The 23,410-nt window shown below is 36.0% G+C and overlaps 1 protein-coding gene across 1 annotated transcript in view; it reads left to right on the top strand.

The window, feature by feature from the left end:
* Nucleotides 1–23,036, top strand: part of rnaseh2a (ribonuclease H2, subunit A) — a 32,464-nt gene extending 9,428 nt beyond the window's left edge. Inside the window, exons 4-9 of the mRNA XM_039772616.1 lie at nucleotides 200–326; nucleotides 2,150–2,237; nucleotides 3,478–3,615; nucleotides 5,063–5,147; nucleotides 8,726–8,849; nucleotides 22,559–23,036. Of these exons, the coding sequence (XP_039628550.1) occupies nucleotides 200–326; nucleotides 2,150–2,237; nucleotides 3,478–3,615; nucleotides 5,063–5,147; nucleotides 8,726–8,849; nucleotides 22,559–22,712 (716 nt within the window). The 3' untranslated portion in view covers nucleotides 22,713–23,036. The remainder of the gene's footprint in view (nucleotides 1–199; nucleotides 327–2,149; nucleotides 2,238–3,477; nucleotides 3,616–5,062; nucleotides 5,148–8,725; nucleotides 8,850–22,558) is intronic.
* Nucleotides 23,037–23,410: the final 374 nt, after the last annotated feature.

Raw genomic sequence — 23,410 nt, 5'->3', positions numbered from 1 at the left:
GTATGTGAAAAATGTGTTTATTATTGCAAATGTAGGAATAGTTCCAAGAGGCCACCTCAAAAAAAGCTTAAGAAGTTAGCAAAGCTTTTGAGAAGTGCTGATGTGCCAGTATTTCTCTTTTTAACACACAGATGTTTTGTTTTAATCTGAGACCATTTCACCTTTTTTAAATGACATTTTATGTTCCTCTCAAATTCAGATTCAAAGACACTGTCTGAAGATGAGAGGGAGAAACTCTTTGCAAAGCTGAGTGAGGCAAACAGTTATATAGGATGGGCCATACAGATCTTGTCTCCCAACAGCATTTCGACAAGCATGTTGCAGAGGTGATTTGTTTTGTGATGTCATGTTCATTCAATTTAAAATGTTCTGTTGACTACTAATTTTACCTCTTGTTCAGTGTTTCTTTTCTATATCTTCTGTTGAACACTGCTATCAGTGTGGCATAGTTGTTTTAGGTATAGCGCTGATTTATTTTAACACAAGCATTTTTAAAAAAACATGAAGAAATAACTTCTTGGTTTATTTTTTGGAAAACGGAGTGCAAGTCACCCCAGTGCATGTATCTCTAGCATTCCCTGATGTTATGTTGATGTTCTTACATTTGCATTATTTGAGATAACGATCAATATGGGACCTTAATGTTCATTTTAGTTTTTGCAGAATTCTGAAAGATTTTAGCCATTTTCGTAAGGTATTCATATATATACTGTAAGTCTATTCACTGTTCATTCAAATGCTTTATTTCCTTTAAGTCCATCCATCCATTATCCAACCCGCTTTATCCTAACTACAGGGTCACGGGGGGTCTGCTGGAGCCAATCCCAGCCAACACCGGGCACAAGGTAGGAAACAAACCCCGGGCAGGGTGCCAGCCCACCGCAGGGCACGAACACACACACACACCAAGCACACACTAGGGACAATTTAAAATCGCCAATGCACCTAACCTGCATGCCTTTGGACTGTGGGAGGAAACCGGAGCACCCAGCGGAAACCCATGCAGACGCGGGGAGAACATGCAAACTCCACACAGGGTCTCCTAACTGCGAGGCAGCAGCGCTACCCACTGCGTCACCGTGCTACCCCTAGTTAGACCTCCGTGTTCACATTAACAGTTTTTGTCTTAATTTTTAATAACTGGAACATAAGGACCTCAGTACCCAACACATTTTTAATCTTTGTGAGCTTCTAATCAGAGGTTAATTTTATCCTGTAGCTACAATGCTTGCCTAATTACCCCTTTTTTTTAAATTTTCTGATCTCAATACTTGAGATTTAAAAATAACCTGGACTGCCTTTAAATGTTTCATTTAAGCACTGCCATTTTAATCTGTCACATAGGTGATATTGCTTAGGATTTTGTTCAGTTATTTCTGCTTAAATACTGTTGTTTCTTACAATTGAACCAATTTGTAATACATGGGTACAATTGTATATTCTGGTATTAATAATGTAAGCCTAATTTTCTTGTAAACAAATTTGCTGTGTTTTACAATTATTTCAGCATAATAAAAGTAAGCATATGTAATCAATTTACAAGGCGCTTACTACAGCCCTATTTGTTTTATGCTATTGGGATTCTGCTTTATTAATGCTAACATTTGAAAATTAAAGAAACAAGACTTAACTAAAAAAGTGTATCAGATGTAGAGGTGTGCCTGTTCTTAAAGAGTGACCCCACCATTTTTTAAATACATCTAGTATTTGGCAGTAGATAATATAGAAGCCTAAAACAAAAAGAATTTCATTTCAATGGCAGATGTAGCCACTGAATCCAAGCTTGGCAGGAGTAAAACCCAGTTTGAGCTCCCTGCTGTTATACTTACACATTATCTTTTAATCACCTTGCCAATTGACATTAATTTTGTATAGTCATACATTGTCATCTTTATTTAATAATAGTGCAATGTTTAGGATTTAGTTATACAGTATGATTTATTTATGTTTTGTGTTTAGCATATACTTTATTTTTGTGTTTCAATGTTAACAGTAATCTTAGCTGTTAAATAGTAGAGCAAAATGTAAATTAACTGAATTGAATCTTCTTCTTAGAACTTGAAATTCAGTCATTATTACTTATGATTATTAAAATATGAACTTTATATATCAGCCTAATTTTAATGTTGTTACTGTTCATTCTTCTTAGAGCAAAGTATAACTTGAATGCAATTTCTCATGATACTGCTATTGGACTGGTTCAGTATGCATTGGATTGTGGAGTGCAACTTAAAGAAGTGAGCGCATGATTTTTTATATTATCTTGTGCTATGAAAAGATTGTCTGATTATTTGTTAGCTATGCATTTGGATATTGTTTGAGTGAATTCAGTAAAACTTGGTGTTTTTTTTTTTTTTCTTTTCACACAGAGCAAGGTCATGACTCATGGGCTAGTTTTTGATATAAAGGTCACATTTTCTACCTCAATGTAAAAATGTCAAAATTAAAACATTATTAAAATAAAAAAATCATCATTCCCATTTTATAGTGTTTTAAATGTACTTTTGCCATAATGGCTTAACTTTGAAATGTTTTAAGGTTAGTTATGATGAAGAAGCTGATTTTTGAATGTTAATATGAGAGGTTCAGCCCAGTTTGATTGGCTTATAATAAAAAAAAAAAAAACACAAGTTTAATTGAGCACAGTTTTCATTGTAATCAAAAGTTAGATTTTGTAAAGAAGGGGCAATTATTTTGGTATTTTAAGAAGTGTTGTTTATGAATGATGCTATTGAACCATAAAGGGGAACGAACATCAGCTTCAAATTTCTTTGTAGAATAAATGTACTTGCTAGCATTTATTTCACAAAAGGTGTAAGATTTTGACTATTCTGAAATATTTCTGCCATTAAACATTACATTTCATTAAGGTAACTCGACTAGTTTCAAGTATTGGGGAAAAAAAAGAGCTGGATTGAATTCCCAAACATTTGGCTAAAGGTTTTTTTTTTTTTTCTTCACAATTTCACAGCAGGCTTGTTCACAGGAAGAATTTGGTTTTACTGTGTTTTACACTTGTGCTTCTTTTCATTCTTCCTCTTTGCCTATAAGCTCTAGTAAGCTGTCTGTTTTCAGTCTGTCACAGAATATAGTGCCACATATTTACAGGTACAGTTTTGAAGGGTATTGCAGATTTACTGGTTATTTTAAGAATTAAGTGTATAATATTACTTTCTTAGCCTTAATGAGTCTGTTTATTGTCTCAGTTTTTCTCCATCTCCATGTTATTTTTTTTCTCTGCTCACATTTTTATTTTTTTTTCTACCTCTTTTGAAGACATTCTTTATTTTTGTATGCCTCTTTTTACTTACCTTTTACTGTAAAGCTCCTCTATTACTCCTCTCTGACACTTTTCTTTCTTTTTCCTATTCCATGTTTTTTCCATCATTACGAGGCCATTTGTAGCTGATCCAGATGACCATTGAGAGACAGATGTTTCCAGCTTATAACACCATCAACCTTATTTTTTCTCTGCAGGTATTCGTTGATACAGTGGGACCGGCAGAAAAATATCAAGAAAAGCTCTCAAAAATATTTCCTGGTGTGGATGTCACTGTAAAAGCCAAGGCTGATGCTCTCTTTCCAGTTGTTAGTGCAGCTAGTATTTGTGCCAAAGTAAGTGCATGTGTTTTCTGTCAAGTCATAGAATTTATTCCATTGAGGTAGAACCCCAATTCAAGAACCAACTGTAAAATAGCCAACTTGTTAACAGATCATTATGATCTTTTACTTTATGCATTTTTAAGATAGTTTCATCTTTACAATCCAGACGTACATTTTTGTTTTTATTTCTGTCCCTAAAATATTCAGTATATATTCATGGTATTTGATCCTTAAGAAATGGTATACTGAAGAATTGTATCTTTTCAACAGCATTTTTCTAAAGGTAGCCTTTCACAGAGACATTTCTTTCACTGCATGCAAGTCAAATGTCTTTGCTAGAATAAATATAACTCTGTTTTCTATCACTTCCCTCCTAGTATAGATACATTATTACAAAAGGCACACCATTAATAATGGAAATTTGTCAGAAATGTGCCATTACTGCCACACCTTTTAGATAATTTCAACCAGCAAAAGGATCTCACAAACAGGTTTTCCAATGATGATTTTCCAGTCAACCTTACATAAAATGCACTTTACTACACTTTGTGCCAGACGTTGCCCTTTTCAGTTGAAAAAAAAAATATATATATTAAATACATATCTCTAAAGTTATAATATTATCAAATTTGTTTAATCATGTTCACATGGATTAGAGGATTTATTTCAAGTTAGACTGTCATAAATACACCCAGGATTAATCCTCTTCTGTTGTAGGTGTCTTCAAGCTCCCTGCTTCTCTTTAAATGTATGCTAACATCATTCATTACTATATTAAAATGAAAGTTAATTAATAAAATGCCTTTATTTAATTATTTACAGCATTTCATTTTGGCGTGCAATAAGCCTTTCTATGCTCCCAGCAGGTGTCAGTGTTGTTCTGACTGCTTGATGTTGATTTTTGTAAAGCGATGGAAAGGCTTTCAATTTATTTTTCATTTAATTAAATATTTTTTTTTGTAGTTCTCCTCTGTATTTACAAGGCTTAGATTTAAAAATACAAAATGGTGACATAAATGTATGAAAGCTAAGCAACATTTAAGCATACATTTGTGCTAAAATATGTATGATGAATTAAAATCCATACTGGCCTTGACTTCTCCCAACAGAAAATTTAGAAACTTTAATTTGTTGCATTGACTAAGCTAAAGTTTAGGATTATAAAAGAAATCAAGGTGACTAGAGATAAGGTCATTTGAAACCAAGGTGTTTGAAGAAAACACAAAATAACAAAGTAAACCACTCAAGGGTTAACAGTCCTTTGAAAAAAAGCATTAGAATTAATTTCTAACTAACTGTAGGCACTCAACACCTTTAGGTTATTCTTTTGTAGCACATGCTAGTTTCCATAAGTGGCGCTTTATCACATAACAGCCTGGTGTTGTGTCTGCCATCAGTGATTGTATAGCCTCTCAATCACTCTAACATCTCATTCATGTCTACATTTATTATACTCTAGGTTGCTCGAGATCGTGTGGTGAAATCCTGGAAGTTTATAGAAGATTTAGATGTGGACGTGGAATATGGCTCGGGTTACCCAAATGGTTGGTATTACTTTGTCATCTATACTAATAAAAGGCAAAGCCCTCACTGACTGACTCACTCACTCACTCATTACTAATTCTCCAACTTCCTGTGTAGGTTGAAGGCTAAAATTTGGCAGGCTCATTCCTTACAACTTACTTACAAAAGTTAAGCAGGTTTCATTTCGAAATTCTACGCGTAACGGTCGACAACGTCCGCCATGTTGAACTTTCTTATTTATGGCCCCATCTTCACGAAATTTGGTAGGCGGCTTCCCTGCGCTAACCAAAACCAATGTACGTACTTATTTCGGTGGTATGACGCCACTGTCGGCAGCCATATTGAACTTTTCAGAAGTCTTTGTTACTTATTGGCCCATCTTCAAGAAATTTGGTACGCGGTTTCCCAACCCTAACTGAATCCCACTTACATACATATATACGTCCATAGCCTGCAGCTCGGTCACCGTGTGAAGGCGTTGGGTCCCCCATCCCAACGCCTCCCACGTTGTTGGCTGCCTGCCTATATAGGGCCGTCCGTCGCTCCGGTCTCTACATTCCCTTTCTTGTTTCGCCACGGGATTCATGTCTCCCTGCTGATAACTACAGCCTTTTTATTTAATCCACAGCTTCTCCGCTGTTTTATTGTTCGTTTATTACGATTATAGTTATTGTGTAGGTATTTTAGACTTACTTTACATTGTTCAGGTACCCATTTCCATTATCCTTTCAACCATACCCCTATTACCATGTCTATTGAGGTGATCACCATCGATCAAAGAACTGTCACTTACCGAGTTGTTTCCATGCTCGGAGATGGCACCTGCCTTTTCCATTCTCTGTGTTACATATTGCATGACCATATCAGGCTCACTCTTGATATCCGGAGGAACATTGTGTCTTATGTATTGAATGACTGGGACAGTTTCAAGGTGTGGACTGATGACGGTACAGGAGATAATTAGACTACACAGGAGCACTAGAAGAGTGAAATGGTTAAGCCCTTCACCTATGGATCTGCATGTGAGTTGATGGCTGCCACTGAATTGTTCGGTTGTCCCTTTCAAGTGTACCGAAATGGCCAAATATTTTACACCTTTGGACAACTGCCAATGCCTCTTAAACATCTTAGATTCACAGGTGACAATTTCAGTAGTGGACACTTTGATGTTTATGATTGTTTAAACTCTCAAAAGCTGGATGTGATTTTATCGATGAAACCGGTTGTATGCTTACAACGCTTGACAGATGCCGAATGTCACTTTAACACAAGTCCTGCAAATACTGTCGTAATTGAAACAAACCATGAAACTCAAACCGATTGTGACAGCAGCAATCCAAGCTGTGAGATTTGAAACAAGATTACTTTTCACATGGCCAACTGTACGTTACATGTTCAAGAGTAAGCTCACGGAACAGCTTGGTCATATTACACCCGGAGGGCCGAAATGACAATGTGGTATACAAAGAGATCCTTAACAAATAATTATTGTTAAATTTTCCCTCAGTTTAAAAAGATTTCATTTTCTTCTTAATAAAAATTTTAAGGCAGTACTTGGCCGCTGCGAAGCGTGGGTATTTTGCTAGTTATTACTATGCTTTGCCATAATGCACTCTTTGAGTAGAAAAGAAAGCTTTGTTATATTCAAATGAAGCTTGGAAAAATGGATAGAGAAAACAACATACAACACACAGAAATAACTCTTTGTTTCAAAATGTTTAATATTATTCAGCAATGTTTTACAAAAAGTTCCTCTTAAGGATTTAACATCTTTATTAACGTTATGGACATATCAAAGCATAACACTGTAATAAAGGATACCAATACAAAGACAAAGTTAGTAATTAAAAATAGGAATACAAAAAGGATTGTGTTGAGATAGGGTAGTGCAACGTACGCCATTATTACCTCACAGTATTTGGACCCTAGTTGGATTCAAAAATGCTTTCAGTAGTTCATAAAATAAACTGTTTCTACATATAGGTTTACCCCAATCACTTTGTTTCCCTGTCAATGTCCAGTGATATTTTAATTGTATGTATATAAAATAAAAAATCACCATTTTCCTTTATCAGAAAACAGTAAGTGAACAAATCTGTCTTTGCCAGGAGATACATCTAATACAGTATATAGTGGATTCAGAAAGTATTCAGACTCACTTTTTTCACATTTTTCTATGTTGTAGTCTTGTGCTAAAATCATTTAAATATTTTTTTCTTCACATCAAGACATACTTGATACCTCTGGATGATATAATGAGGGTTTTAGTGTATAAGGAGAAAACATAATCAAAGATTTTATTGGTCAAAATGTACAATGCAGTGTGATATGCTGTCAGTGCAAACATGCATCATGACCCTTGTGAATGTATGCTGGGATTATTACAACTGGCAATGTTCTGAGCAATCTTTGCTTTTCTACTCATAATTTAATTTGAAGATGTAAATTTAGTAGTATATATTTGTTTTTATTTATTTTGGATAAATTGTTATTTCTTTTCTCTCTATTATAATAAAAAAATCCTGAGACGAGACGTGACTTTTTCAGAGAGATACTTTCATGTCCCGCGAGACAAGACTTTGTGCCAAGAGATTTAACCACACTGGAAACAAAAGACAAAGAATAGATGACAAAGTAGAATGTTAGAAAAGAATTCAAAAACGTTGGTGCGATACACATGCAGAGCAGATTAGAGATTATGAAAGTGCTAAAGTCTGAAAGTCTCAAAAAAAAGATACTAAAGATCGCATTAACGCAAACAAATGGAAATTATTACTCGGTGAAATAATGAAACCGCAAAAAGAGATCAAATGTATTGTTCACATTTAAACTTTAAGTCAGAGACTTGTAGATCGTCTAATTTTTGTGTTGCCATCAGGGAAAAGTAGTGTTTCTTCACAATGAAGAGGTGTATCTGTGAGAATTAAAAGATTTCTTGTTTGGTGAAAGTGAAATCCACACATGCGAGCGGCAGAGACGCGAAGTGGCTGGCATGTAGTGTAGGCCAGAGGGGCTGACGAGCAAAGCCCCCTAGTACATAAAGGAAAAGTGTTTATTTTATTTATATGAAATACTGTACAAATACATTATAATTTTTAAACTAAAAAAATAACAGAATAGGTTTAGTTTGTGTGGAAGTAAAACCAGCAGAAATTTTTAATTTATACTATGGGTTCCTTCTTATTCTAAGAACAATGGTCTCATTGTTTTTCAGGATCATAGCTAAAAATGTTTTTATTTGGCAATTACAGTTTTTTACTTTTGCAAATAATGTACCATATCTAGAAATGATCCATTCATCTTTGTCTGCACCTGCTTATTCTTTGCTTGTTCATTTTAAATCTGTTCATCGTAGATGTTATTGTTATTTACTTTCTTAGTTCAATAATGTGTCATCCAGTTGTTTGTTTCCAAAATCTCAGAAGTTCCTGTATGTCATGACTGCAAACACTTCCTGTATGATTATGAAACAGTATTTTTCATTATTGGTAGTTTACCTTGAAATACATTTTCCACTTTATTTTTTCAATTATACAGTACAGTACTTATTTCCATGTGCAGTTTAAACATTTAAATGTTCAATTTTTCTATTTTGTAGATCCCAAAACTAAAGAGTGGTTGGCTAAATACATGGATCCAGTGTTTGGGTATCCTCAGTTCGTTCGTTTCAGCTGGAGCACTGCACAGTCAATTCTGGACAGCAAAGCAGTGCCAGTGCACTGGTAAGTTTAACAAGGAGTTTAATCATGAGATTTGTTATTGATTGTTTACTGGTATATTAGCTTGGACTAAATGAGCTTTACAATAGTAATCCTAGATCTTAATGTTTCTAGTTTTAACTGATGTTGTTAAATCATTAAAAGGAAGAATGTTTTAATTTGTAAACTGGCAGAACCTTATGGAATTTTTTTAAAATGGTGTCATTTGGTTAATCGGTGTTACAGATGTTGACAGATTAATTACAGTTCTCACATTAATTAATGATTCTATTATCTTGGATTCCATTCTTTAACAATCTGTCCCATGTTTTCTCCCTTCATTACTTATTATTTATTCCAAGATATATGTACTTTACCCAGCTTTATAGCTTTCTTTTCTTTTTCCTTATTTGATTTAAAAAGAAAAGATTTTGTGTCATTGCAAAGGAGAATGCACTGTAAGCCACTAAGAATGTAGATGTACTTATGAGAAGATGTTAGGCCAGCCTTGAAGAAGCTGAACACTACATGTGCAGTCAGATATCTTTCATACTTTTCATGCTTTCTTTTTGTCTTACTACGCCACACCAAAACTGGCATTTTACACCACATATATTATTTATGGGAGCTTCTTGCTATCAAAAGGATGTTTCTTTTCTAAAGAGATTAGATTATTAGGTATTTTTTTTTTGAGACAGTACAACATGAAAAACATATAATTATACTAATTCCTATGAGATTTGCTGCTATATTACAAGACTATTTTGTTTATTTTTTTTTTCTATAACCACAAAGCTTGATCAGAAGCCACTAAAATTGGAGCATGCCAAATTAGAAATTCCATATATACCCTTGGGCGAATTTCTGCTTGAATGCAAATCCCCATTCATCAAGAATAACCTTTTAGTGACTTTGTAGAGTTTTATTGGTTTGTAAAACACATTAAGAAAATCCTGTATATAATGTGCATGTTTGATTTCTCTGCACTGATACATTTTTTTTTTAGTTTGTTTCACCCATTATGAATTCTTGGCATCCTTGTGTACTGATTGAATATTAAGTATTAAATCTGTTCTTTTTCATTCATGCCCCTTATATGAAAGCTTACAAATTTTCTTTTTCCAAAATCTTCATACAACAAATACTTTTTAATAAATTCATATCATTTGTAGAGTGGATATCAATTCTATACACTGTTAATTTCATGTTGTTTTTAACATAAAGCCTGAAATTAAGAGTAATCCTGTCAAACCTTTATTTTCAATAAGATGTGTTTAGTGAACAATATTTAAATGAATGAAAAAAGTCAAATTTTTAGAAAAAATACTTAACTTTCATTGTCTTAATTGCATGTGTGTTTCCATTGTTTTTATTGGGAGTTGGAATTATGCTCAGATTTAACCATATCATGTACAGAGTAGTGCTGGATAGATACAGAAATTTTGGCTTTGGTATCAATACCAGCTTTCAGACCCTCTGTACCAGTAACAAAGCAAAAGAACAGATAACTCCCCCCAACTCTCCAGCCTCGCTGTTGTGCTACAGTTATGTCAGTACAAGGAGCATTTCCGCTTACAGTATGCAGTGCATTGAAGCAAGTTTGTCCTGCCTGAAGTGTCCAGTAGATTAAAGTAGGAATTGGGTCATGGAGTCCACATTGTTTTGAAACATGTTGTTCCTCTGTGAAGCTTCCCCTGTTCAGTAATTTATGCATCAAATAGCTTGGGTTGGTTTATGTGTTGACTCACATTTACTTCCGATACTGAAAGTACAAAAATGCAGGTACTGTATTGTTTTAAAAATGATTTTTTGTTAATTATTCAGTACAGTTATATCATGCAACCCTAGTACAGAAACCATTTGCATTCATTTGGTGTCAACTGAAGTCAGTCTGATGAGCCCTAAATAAAGTGAAGGTGCGTAGTGCCAAGATAACCATTATTCCGAAGCGGCTACAAAAATATCTATGGAACCTTATTCCCAACAAGGTACATATCAGTAAATAGGCACACAAAGTTTCGATAACTTTGCAAATATCATGGACCCTATCTAGAGCAGCATTACGAAGCAGCATCCCTGCAGTACTGATGAATGAGCAAGAATGCAGCTCATCAGGAAAGCTACCAAGAATTCAACAGCAGCCTTAAAAGAGAGGCAGGAAATTGTGACAGCAATTTGCTTATTAGAGCTATTGTGTGTATTTACCACAAGTTTGAGATGTGAAGTAGAGTGAACAGTCTTCCTCAATCAAGTGGGAAATTGTCTTATGATCTGATGAGACCAAAGTAAAACTTTATGGCCTCAATTCCTAAATATGTGTATTGTAACGCTAACTCCGTTCACTCCTGAAAGATCACAGTACATTTTGTCAAGCAGTGTGGTAGCAGTGTCTAGTGGGGATAGAAGCTGTTGAGTGTATGGAGTGGAAAATGAGTAACTCTAAATATCAAGATAGCCCAAAATCTTCTGCCCTCCTCCAGAAAGCAGAACCTAAAAAGAGAATCGCACCTTTCAACGCAACAGTCTGAAGCACAAAACTCACCCAAGACAATCCTTCAGAAAATGTATTAATTCCCCCACGGAAGATTTCCACACAATTTAACTGAGATTAACCACTTCTCCAATAAAGTGTAGAATTAAAGCAGAGATTAAAAGGTGAAATGAATGAAGTGTTTAAAATTATTAAAGGAATTTGTCCAGTGGAGCGAGGCTTTTATTTTAAAATGAGTTCAAAATGAACACGGGGACAAAGTTGGGAAATTGTTAAGGTAAATCTTACACAAATGTTAGGAAGTTGTTCTTCATACAGAGAACCATTGATATGTGAATTACCAAGTAGTGAGGTAGATTGTTTGCCTTTAAGGACCTTCAAAACTCGACTTTGTTATTTATGAGGACTTTGTTGGATAGGATTGGTATTTGTTTGGTTTTTTTTTTTTTTTGGTTTTTTTTTTAACTGAATGACCCATTTTTTCTGAAAATGTTTCTAATATTTTAAAGTTGAGGTGAATTGCTGTTGGAATCAAAGCAAAAGGCGCTTCCATAAATTATTCATTAGTATGCATCCAAAGCATTTAATTTTTTCTTTTAGTTAATTTAAGTGTTTTTTGCTCACAAAATCTATTTATGTTTTACTTAAATAGTGTTAGGTATAAGACCTTATTAGTCTGTCATTTTAATTTTTGCATATAGTACAAAAGTTGAAATTACAATAAGAGTGTATAGATTTGTGATATTCACTGTATATTGGAACAATAGGTCAAAATTAATTCTATGGTTAAAAGTTAGAAAAGTAATTTGTTTTTTCATAGGGTTTGTTCTGTTTTGTGAGGCTCTGGGAATTTTTTGCACAGAAATGCATTTTGATGCTGTAGACAATCAAATTTATTTTTTTCAGTGAATGCCTTCCTGACTGATCTTTCATACATTACTTGATTTGCTAGTTCCTGGTTCATTTTATCATGTTAATCTATGTATTCAGGTCACAGATACTTTTACAGAATTTATTCATAGTGTTGGTGGCTGGGTCAGCAGTGCAGTAGGAGCATAAGGAAAAAAAGGCAATTCTCTGCAAAATGTTGTGCTTCATTTCCATGTAATGAGATGCTTGCAATAGGAAAAGTAGAGGTGTATAGTAAAAAAAATGCTATTTGTATATTTTAAAAATGTACTTATATCTGATTATATTGGTGTATGGATATATACACCAAGTATAATCATATTTTCCTTCGTGTATGGATTTTTAGCAGTCTCTTTTCTTGACTTTAAATTTGAAATCCAGATAAGTTTGACTGCTTATTCCGGGAGCAATGCAGACACAACCTTGACACAGGTATTATGCATGTAGAGCTTAGTGATGGTTCTTCATCTTTGTTTTGAACATGAATGAAACACTAAATGTCATTATAAAGATATTTTATCAAATTGAAAGGAATTCAAATGTCCAGTGGCACTGTGAAAGGAGAGGTGACATCAGGAGTGCTACTGTAACAGAGGAATACAGAACAGCCAGATGATCAAACTTCCTTTATGGGAGAGTGAATGGCTTAAATTGACACCCATGGTAAAACAGCACCAAATGGTTTCATTATAGCAGTATGTAATAGCAATGAAAAAATGTTTGTCTTAGCACCCAACCATTCATTTTTTTTTTTTTTTTAACCACCTGCTGAGCAGGATTGCTGGAACCGACCCCAGCAAGCATTGGGTACAAGACGGGAAGAATCCCTAAACAGGATTCCAGTCCATCACAGGGTAAAGATGTTTATAAAAATGTGCAATAAAGGGAACATACAGAAATATTCAAGCATACCTGTTAGTACTCATGACTGAAAAAAATCAAACCAGTACCAAGTGCAGCCGGAAGAGTGGTGTATTAGTACAGTATGTTCTGTGCATGTGGTATTCTTTGGCCTTACCATACTCTGGTTTGTTCTTAACTGTTAAAGATACTACACAGACTCTCTAGTTGTATACGGTTGAGGAGGAAAGGTCTTATTTGAGCTGTTTCTCAGTACATTGATCATCTTTTTTTAAACAATATGTCATCCCAGTGAGAGAGATCCACACCATGCATTTTGCTCAACACAAATGTTTTAAGTGCTTGCATCTTTCCAGTTGACGTTTCTTCAAAAAAAAAAAACTCAATGCATTTTATATCTGTGAAAATAGAGAATTAGGCTCAGAGCCTTCGACTTCTGTCTTTTTGCACCAACGCCTCCACTAACATGTTTTATCTATACTGCCAGCTGGGCTTTGATGGAAAAAAAATGGACCTACATCTTACACCCACCACTTAATTTGTCTTGTTTATGAGGTCTGACAAGCTGTTCCTTGACATGAGGGTTGAGGGATGGTGAAGGCAGAATGAAAAAATATATTTGCATGATTTTTACTTACTGAATTTGAAATAAAAATAGAAAAATAATACATAATGACATTTAACACCCATTTTAATTGCTTATTTGAGGTGAGGCCCTCATTTACTATAAATGAGTTATCTTTATTTGCTTTTACATTATAGTAGATACAGCAATTATAAAATGGTCAATGTATTTTTGTGCATTCCTTTGTTTTGTTGTGATCAATACAACTTTTAGGTGTTACTGGAAGTCTGTAAACCAAGCTGTCCTCGGGAGATACAGTGCTCAGTAGAAATGCAGAACAAACAATTGTAGTTTACCACCGTTTTTTAAAACTTACTTGTGATATTAGCAAGATGTGAAATAAATCAAGGTATGCCACTGAAAAGTGTTAATGTTCTCATAAGCACATTCAAGATTAGTGGTGAATACTCATACTTGTTTATGAGTAAATTAGTGAGCAAACTATAGTATGTGACACTCTTTGTTTAATCTTCAATTATCTCATTGGTCTGGAGGTAACACCCTGAAGTTTAAAGCATAAGATAGCTTAATGCATGACAAAAAAAGAGTGTAGGAATTTGTAAAAGTTGGGGATAAGTTAGTATTTTTCCAATATCATACTTTTCATATCTGCTGCTCAGTTGTCTGGTTGTCAAGACCAAGAAGAAAACACAGATATGGTTATGGTATGATACCAGGGAAAGCATCTAGACACAACATGGGTTTTAAATAAGTTCTTGACTTGAGGTTCTTCTACAAGGGCTCATGGATTGAAATTTTGGGATTTTTTAGGCATAATAGTATATGTTTTATTCTAAAAACACAATGTTTTTAGAAAGACTCCGAAAGGCTACCTGAAGCATAGTGGGAATTATTGCCTTCAGCAGTAATAAAGTGATTGAATCTGCAAACAAAACTTCAGCTATGGGTGACATGTTAAGGATTGCTAAATTTAACTGTTGAAATATTTTTAAATGAAACAAACATGTTAAGGAGACATTTAATATAAAAACATGCAGAAGAGCCCTTTTACATAATTACATTTTTCATTGACATCAGACTTTGCTGTTTGGCAGTTACTGAAATGTAGGAGATGTGGTTGTTAAGGAGTGTGGAAAGTGAATAAGGAAACAAGTGCTTTTACTGTGCATGTCTGCCTGTTCTTGGCAGCACTGATCTTTGCACTCAACCTGTTTTGCTGTAAATATCCTGAATGAGTAAATTCTGTTCTCTGGAGGTGGAATGTGTTTTTGCTTTTTATACCCATCTCTGACGACATATTTGCTAAACACCGTTGGCAATCAAGAAGTTGTGTGTATTATTTCCAAAATATTTGTATTATCCATCTGAGAGACTTAAAAATGAAGCTTAACTTAGCAAATGTTGTAAATTCACTTGAAATGACATTCAAGGCTGTCTTGCAGCAGCCGCCTTGATTACAGAATGCACACTAAGGTCAAATAATATATATTCCTGTTAGTATTGCATACAGTATCTGAAATTGTCAGACTTTTCATTTAGCAGCCTTAATCGAGGTCAGTATATCACACAGGAAGTTTTAACATTTCCTAGTTTATTGCAGCATAAACATTTGAGACTAGTCATACAAACCACTGGAGTGCCTGTGATGGTGTACTGTATTTATGGAAAGGCACCTTATGAAATTAGCGTGGTTGAGTTGGATGAAAATATTGTGCTTTAAAAGACTTATGAAAATGCAAATGGTGTATATTTCTTCTTTCACATTCCTGCCTGTATCAATGGACTACAGTGTCATGTTATTATAAAACTTATTTTCACTAAGGATAATGATTGCCTATATCATTATGGTTAACCAGCTAAACCCAATCACTGTATTTGTCCCTTATGCAGACATGTCCAATTCCTCAAAAGTTAGTTCTTGCATAACTCATTTTGTACATTATTTCCAGTTTTAACTACAGGTACTTAGTTTTGCTTTCATTACAAATGTAAGAAGCATGTATGGTGGATTTTGATTTCTTGTTCCTTTACATATGCGTAACATTCTCAAGCCAACTTAAAGCAGCTTGAAGTCACGGGTTTTTGGAGCTTGTCTTGGAACATGGCAGAAAACCAGCCTGGACATGATGCCAGTCCATAGCAGGGGTCACTTACAATTTGAAGACACCAGTTTGTTTAACTTACACATTTTTAGGAAATCAGACTACTGCATATGGAGGCAGGTGAGGTGAAAGGCAAAAGGTTGTTCATCTTTACTTCATGTGACCTAGAAACATCATCTCATTCTGCAGTTAAGTGCCCCTTATTGTTGTTGCTATATGTCTCTTTTCAGAAACACTTTTTTCAAAAGATGAGATTGTGACATGTGACAATGATGACAAACTGTTATGAAAGGTAATCGCAATAGTGTTTGTGTTACTGGCTTTCCAAAAGTGTGTGATGGTAAAACAGCTACACTAGACCAGTGCATCACAATTTGAACAGATAGTCATTTACTGTGTTTTCCATTGAAAGAACAGTAAGATCAGGTTCTTTGAAGCAGTCCTCCTTTTTTATTTTAAAACTGGGTGTCAGCATCATCATGTAATCACATGTTTTTTTTTTTGACCCTGTAATTACCAGAATGTAGAATATACAGTTAAAACAAAAAGTATTTTTTCTCAGCAAACAAAAGTGGATGCTCTTGTAGTGACTTGATGCCCAGAATGATGTCAAGGAGGGTAGGACATGTGTAATATATTAGTAAATAGCCTAAACACAAAGAACAAAATAAACCAGACATAACAATTCTCTGGACCTATTAGCTCAATGTGGTGGCACCCCACTCACCTGTAGCTTGTCTGTCTGTCTGTCTAAATATCCTGGCCTCTGTTTGTTTCATCAGTTGAGCATTTGATGAAGCTCACCTCAATACTCTGTACACGTTGAAGCTGTGAGCTTGAAAATGCTTTAAGGTTCATCTCTGAGTCACTTCCAGCCAAACCACAGAACCATTTCCAGAAATGTGGAAACTACAGGTATACTTTTTCACATCACCACCTTACTGGCAATCCTGCTAGAGGCCTCTGTTGTTCAGCAGTAACGAGGCTTCAGTTCTCTTTGACACTCTATATCTCCGAAGCAGCCGTCCTGCTGGATTATTTCTTAAGTGAGCATCTCAGTCCCTGCTCTCCTATCCTGGGACTGTGTGATGCCCACTAAAACTGTGGAGCTCATTTAACCTTTCCCAACCCGTCCATGACTGCTCTCTCTGTCTGACTCTCTCTTTTTGAAGAGATTCAGTAGCATTTGCTAAGGTAATAATACATATTTCTGTGCAGGCTGCATCTCCCTCTCTATTTTCTGCATGCCTACAACTAAAGCCTTTGCGGGGTATCCTGTACAGTAATAGGTATAATGGGACACTTTTACCCAACTGGCATAATGACATACAGTGTCATTGACAGAACATGTTTCTGTCTTCCAGGGCCTTGTTGGGCCTTACTCCTGTCCAATGGTACCTTTTCATGCTTACAGTCTCTTGTCCATTTTGCCTTCCATCACATGTCAAATCATTTTTGTCATTTATCACTAAAATTAAAATATCTGCAAAAAAGGATATTTTTTCCCACAATTATTGAATTAATGCACTGCAAGAAATAATATTAAGATTAATGGAAATCATTTCTAAGCAGTGAATAAGAATGTTTTTCATATTATGCTTGCTAAATATGTGTATTGTCGGTACTCTAAAGCACAGGAAGTAGTTTGGGAAATCGAACTGTGGCATAGTACGAAGTTTATTGTAGATATCTTTGTTGAGAACAATGTTTTAATTAGACAGGTAATTATTTTAGTTAAGAATATTGAATTATCAAATTCTTAAGACCTCAAATGACATTAGAGAAAGGGTACTGCGACATTATAGGGCAATGATTGTCTACTTAGGGTGTAACCAAGATAGAAAATGTGAGCAAAAAGTCACACTCCCTCATACAACATTTACAAGCAATGCGAGCTCAAAGCTTCAGAGACCTGTATTTGATTCTTACATTGGTCAGTATATGGATTTTTCACTCCTCCCTATTTCTGCTTGGGTTTTCTCTGTGTACTGTACACTGGGTTCCTCCTACATGTTAAACATATGCAATTTATAATTTGGTTAATTGTTGATTATGAACTGCCCTATAATTTGTGGTCAACGTATCACTGTGACGATGTAGGTTCAGGCTCCACACTCCCATTGCTGTTGGAAGCACTTGAACCCAACACCGTCGATAATGTAACCGAGTGAGCTAGTCAATGGAGGCAAATTACTGAGCAAGGGGAAGGTAGAAAAGTGCAACAGTGCTTTTATTAAAAACAGTCAACAAAACAAGTGTTCCATAAATAGTGCAGTTTCAATTCAAATTCTTCATCAAATAATCCATAAAAGAATGTGGGGGATAAAACCAATAAATAGAAAAAAAAACACATCCTTAAAACCAGAGATTAAAATCTTCTCTTGGAAGCAGTCTTAAAAACAACAAACAAGGCTCCGTGCTTATTTTCTGTTAGCGTCTCACCTGCTTATCCCGTTTGGGCCAAGCAGCAGGCAAGACGCTCTTTGCAGCTGCCCTCTTCTAGACACACACACGAGACTGGAGACCTCCCGATCCCTGGCTCCGGTATGGCACTCATCCCAGTCCCGGAGAACTTGGTTTCCACCAACGGCCAGGTCGCTCACGTTGGGGATTCCCACCACCAAGTCTCCCGACTTCCGCTGCCTTTCAATGCCTCTCTGCGGCCAGTCGCCTTCCCTGGTCACTCCCGCTACCTGATCGCTCAGCGGGAGCGACATCAACACAAACACCTGGGTGTCGGCCTAACACCCAGCTTCCACGCAGCTGTCCACGAGCGCTCGATCGCGCGCTCACCAGACTCGCGCACCACCTGCTTCCTCTCCTGCTCCCGGTAACCTCCGTCCTCTCCTTTCCTTTTTTTCTCTCTCCATTTTTTTTCCCCCCCACAACCGACTCGTGCTTCTTTTTAAAACGTGAGGGGCCATCACAGCTGTAGCATTAGCCACGGGAGCAATCACAAATGTGGGCAGTTCCTCACCTGTGCACACGGTGAGAAACGCCCACATCGACGACTGCCCCGCGGCTCGCTACAACATCGCCCCCCTCACGAAGCCGCCTCGGGTGCGGTGATTATTTAAAATGAATGGCCTTTTCTCAACGAGCTGTGGACCCATAACACCACAATCACGTCTTTGCTACGTGTAATGGACTGGCATTTTGTTGAGAGTTAATTGCTACTTTGGACCAAATGCTGTCAGGTTAGGCCATATCTTCTCTTGGTCCTGTAATGAAAACCAAAGCTTTAGAAAATGGATGGACAATTCTACTCGGAGCTCTTTGTCTGATAATAAAGCAAAAAAAAAGCATCTTTCTTGCTGTAATTTTAATTTTTCCATAATATTTTGTAAATTGGTTCCTAGGGGAATAGGCTCCAGCGCTTGTGCCCCTGAATTGGATTAAGTGGGTTCAAGAATGTTTACATTAATGTTTTATTATGCATTGTCTGTCTTTATTTACAAATCATGTAATCCTTCAGGATCAAACACTTAAGTACAAGAGTCAAGTTTTATACAACTGTAAAAATTGAAAATACAGTCAAATGTAGGTTTCTGAAATAGGAAATTTAATTTGATGAGGCATAGGTTGTCAAGTCTGCATGCACTACATTTACAAGCTAAAGGGCAATGGAGAATAAAGACACTGAAAAATTAAGTGCATAAAGTAAGCAGGTACATTTACTTGACAGTTGATCGAGCTGCCCTATGGGACATCCTGAGGGTTCGTGGAATCCCATCAAGGTTGCTGGATATCATGGCCGGCCTGTACACTGGTACTGTGAGTGTTGTACAGAGTGGAGGCAGCACAGTTGATTGTGGAGTTTGTCAGGGGTGTGTTCTGCTCCTACTCTGTTCAATGCTTGTATGGACTGGGTGTTGGGCAAGATTGTGGGGTCCAGCAGCTGTGGGGCATCTTGACTTTGCCGACGATGCTGTGATCTTCGTGGAGTCAATGGAGGCTCTGATCAGGGCACTTGAGAGACTGAGCGAGGAGTCAGAGTGTCTGGGCTTGCGAGGGTCCTGATAAAAACCAAGATCTAGGCCTTTAATGACCTCTTGGGCAAGGCCATCAGCATTGTGTCTGTCTGAAGAGAGAGTGTCGACCTTGTTGAGAGGTTTACTTACCTCTGCAGTGACATTCTTGTCTCTGGTGACTTTTCCTATGAAGTCAGTAGGCAGATTGGAAGGGCGTGGTCATGAGGTTGCTGGAAAGGGGTGTGTGGCGCACCTGATATCTATGCAAAAGGACAATGGTCCAAGTCTTTAGAGTCCTGGTGCTTCCTGTCTTGCTATACGGTTATGAAACATGGACGCTATCCAGTGACGTGAGACGAAGACTGGACTCCTTCGGTACTGTGTCTCTCCGGAAAATCCTTGGGTACTGTTGGTTTGACTTTGTGTTGCTCATGGAGTCCTGAGTGAGGCAAATTACCTGCATTGTGAGGGAGCGTCAGTTATGGCTCTATAGCCATGTGGCGCGTTTCCTTGAGGGTGATCCGGCTTGTAAGATCCTCATTGTTGGGGACCCGAGTGGCTGGACCAGGCCAAGGGGTCACCCATGTAACACCTGGCTGTGGCAGATAGAGGGTCATTTCTGGAGGGTGGAACTGGACCACGTGTCTGCCTGGTGGGTTGCCAACTGGGATCCTGAGTCATTTCATTGTGTAGTGGGTGCGGCAACACACTGTACCAGTGCATGCTCCCCAACTTGACTTGATATTTATATATACTTTTTATAGAGCATCTCTGTGGGCTTCTATATGTATTATACGTGTTGTATGTATTGCATGGTGTTTTGTTTTTTAAAGAATGTCATTTTTATAAATCTGCACAGTGATGTGATGTTCTCAGCGGTAAGACACTGTATCAAAAAGATTGAATTATTCATAGAACAATTGATATGAAGTCCATACGTTCAACTTTTGTTTGCCATTTAAAACTAGTATGTTTGAAATCTAATTCATATTATTTTTTTGTAAAAAATGCAAAAAAAAAATCCTGTTTGAAAATGAAGTGATACTCAGAAATATGAAGAGAGATTGCAATCATTAAATTTTACCAACTAACCCTGTATTTACAAAAGTAATACTGCTTTACACAAAATGTCTCAAATGTTGATAACCTGTACAGTTTTGGGGATAAAATTATTTGTTTGTGCTCTCTGGTCCCAGTTTGTGCGGCTGCCTTAGAGGTGAGAGAAAATTGAACTTGTGTTGGGTGGAATCCTATAATACAGTACAGGCTGTATTACATCTGTTTAGCGTAGATTTCTATAGTTAAGTTAATACTGTATATTAAGTTAGTTAAGTAATTCATTGCCAATTAAGTATCATTGATTTATTAAGATTTCAGGGATTGTTTTATTTTCATGTGGTTGTGTTATGCTAGCAGTGATATCATGGCTAAAGAAGTAAATGGGAAACATAGTTGCTCCCATATGCAGAAAAGTGTCTCTGCTTTCATTAACTTGCAACTCAGGGTTGGGGAAGTTGAGCAAGATATGATGTTTGGAACACACTGCTGACGGGTGAGAAAGTGGTGTCAATTTAAGCACTTTTTCTAAATGAGTCTCTTTCAGTTAATTGTTCAGACTTTTCTCCTCTCTTGAATTTATTTTATATTTGTTCTGATGGAACTCTCATACTGTGCTTCCAAAGAATAACATGGTACACAATTTACAGCTGTCCATCTCACAGTTCACTAGCTGTAATTTAGATAAATTACATACTGTACTGTATTTTTTGGTTTAATTATAGAAGAGGGAACATGGTGAGGCTGGAGACGAGTGGAGGAGAAAGTCTGGATAAAAAAATAAATAAAAACAGCTAGCAATAATTTAGAGAATGATTTTGTATTTAAAGATCTTTTATAAAAATATTTTCTGTCAATTTGTGTGTTTTGTTTTTTATATTAAAAATTATGGCATGGCAATAGAATGTGTAAAATTTGGTTGGGTTATTTAATTAATTAGCCTATTAAGTTAACTAATCTAATTAATTAATTAGATCCAAAACTCCAAAAGGTCTTCATTCTTGGTATTAGATTGTCTCATGTTTTCATTAGAACTAGTATGATAATTAGGCCACAGTGAAGTTTGAACTTACCTGTTTACTTTATTAAATCAGTTGTTTCAATGTGGATACAATAGTAAGCTCCAGTAAGCAATTTACTAATGGTTGCATTACTTTAGTACTTCACTAAACATCTTGTTGATTTACTTCACAAATGCTGCTGTTGACTCTTCCCCAGGTACAATCTAAATTTGCTTGTGATGTGTGCTTTAATTTCCAATTGCAGGTTAGGTGAGACTCGTCATTTGCAGGGCCTGTTTCAGAAAGTTCAATATAACCCCAAGTTCTCTTTCTTTCTAATTCACCTTTATCAAGAAAGTAATCCTATAGAATAAGTACTGGAACAAAGCAATCCACTATATAGTGAAGCAGTTGATTATCAATCGCATAGGATTATTAATTGGAAATAATCATCTTTTTACAATTCATTTTAGACAGTTTTAGGTCAAACAAGTAGACTGATTGAAAAGGTAATTCTATACCTTTTTAAAAGACAGGCAACTACTTCAGACTGATGATATTTGCAGTGAAGGCCTGGAGTTCTATTATAAGTTGTATTATACATTATTAGTTACATGTCCGCTACTTGGCCCGTACTGACTATAATTCAGATAATAATAAAAAAAAAAATTTATTGTTTTGTGCGGGCCTTCTATCCTTTAATGCTGTGAATCCGTGTCTCACATTCATAATAATTAACAATATTTCTGTTTTCAGGGATGATGATGAAGAGAATGGAGAGAAAGCTGCAGCCAAACAAAACTGCCAGTCAGTGTTGTCCTATTTCGCAAGGAAGAAATCTGGTGACACAAAGAGGGAGCCGCACCGCTACTTCACTGAGAGGAAGCTGGAGACTGTATCCAGTTTATAACGGGGGCTAGTGCAGAGGTGCCATACTTACGCAACAGCTGGCTATGTTAGCCATATCCAAGTTCCAACTTTGATCATTGACCATGGGCTTGATCCATGAGGAGACCTTGTTCTGCTGATGTTGGAGTTTTCATTTCTTGTATCTTTTAAAAATGTTTTTAAAGGATGTCTTGTTCCTTTAAAGTACATAAATAAAAGATACCTCTGAGTTCATCATCAAATCGGATATTGACCCTTTAGTGCTAGTTACATATATATATCAGAAAACACATTAACTTCAAATGAAGTAATTCTTCCCAAGTTTAATAAAATGCTTATTTTTAAGCATTATCAAAAAAATCTGAACATTTTGACATTGGCCTCTTTAAACAAATTTTCTTTTAAATAATAACCATTTCAATTTTTTTATGCCTAACCTTCTTTCAGAATGTTTTTTTCTGCCTATTTTCTTATTTTTTTCTGTACTGAACTTTTTAGCATCTGAATTTCAGTGAGGCCTTTGAGGATCTGGAGCAACTGATGAAGCCTGGAGGTGACTGCTTAATTGATCTAAAGTGTCTGTAATGTACAAGTGTAGGTTCTTTAGTGAATCTTTACATATTGATAATTTAATTTTTTTAAATTAATATGTGATGCTTAATAAAAAAAATGCAATGAAACAGAACTATGCTATGTCATATTAGATTTGTGTGATTTATT

Source organism: Polypterus senegalus, chromosome 12, assembly GCF_016835505.1.
Source record: "Polypterus senegalus isolate Bchr_013 chromosome 12, ASM1683550v1, whole genome shotgun sequence".
NCBI lineage: Eukaryota > Metazoa > Chordata > Cladistia > Polypteriformes > Polypteridae > Polypterus > Polypterus senegalus.
The sequence above is the reverse complement of the archived record's forward strand: the minus strand, read 5'-3'. Positions and strand labels throughout refer to the sequence as shown.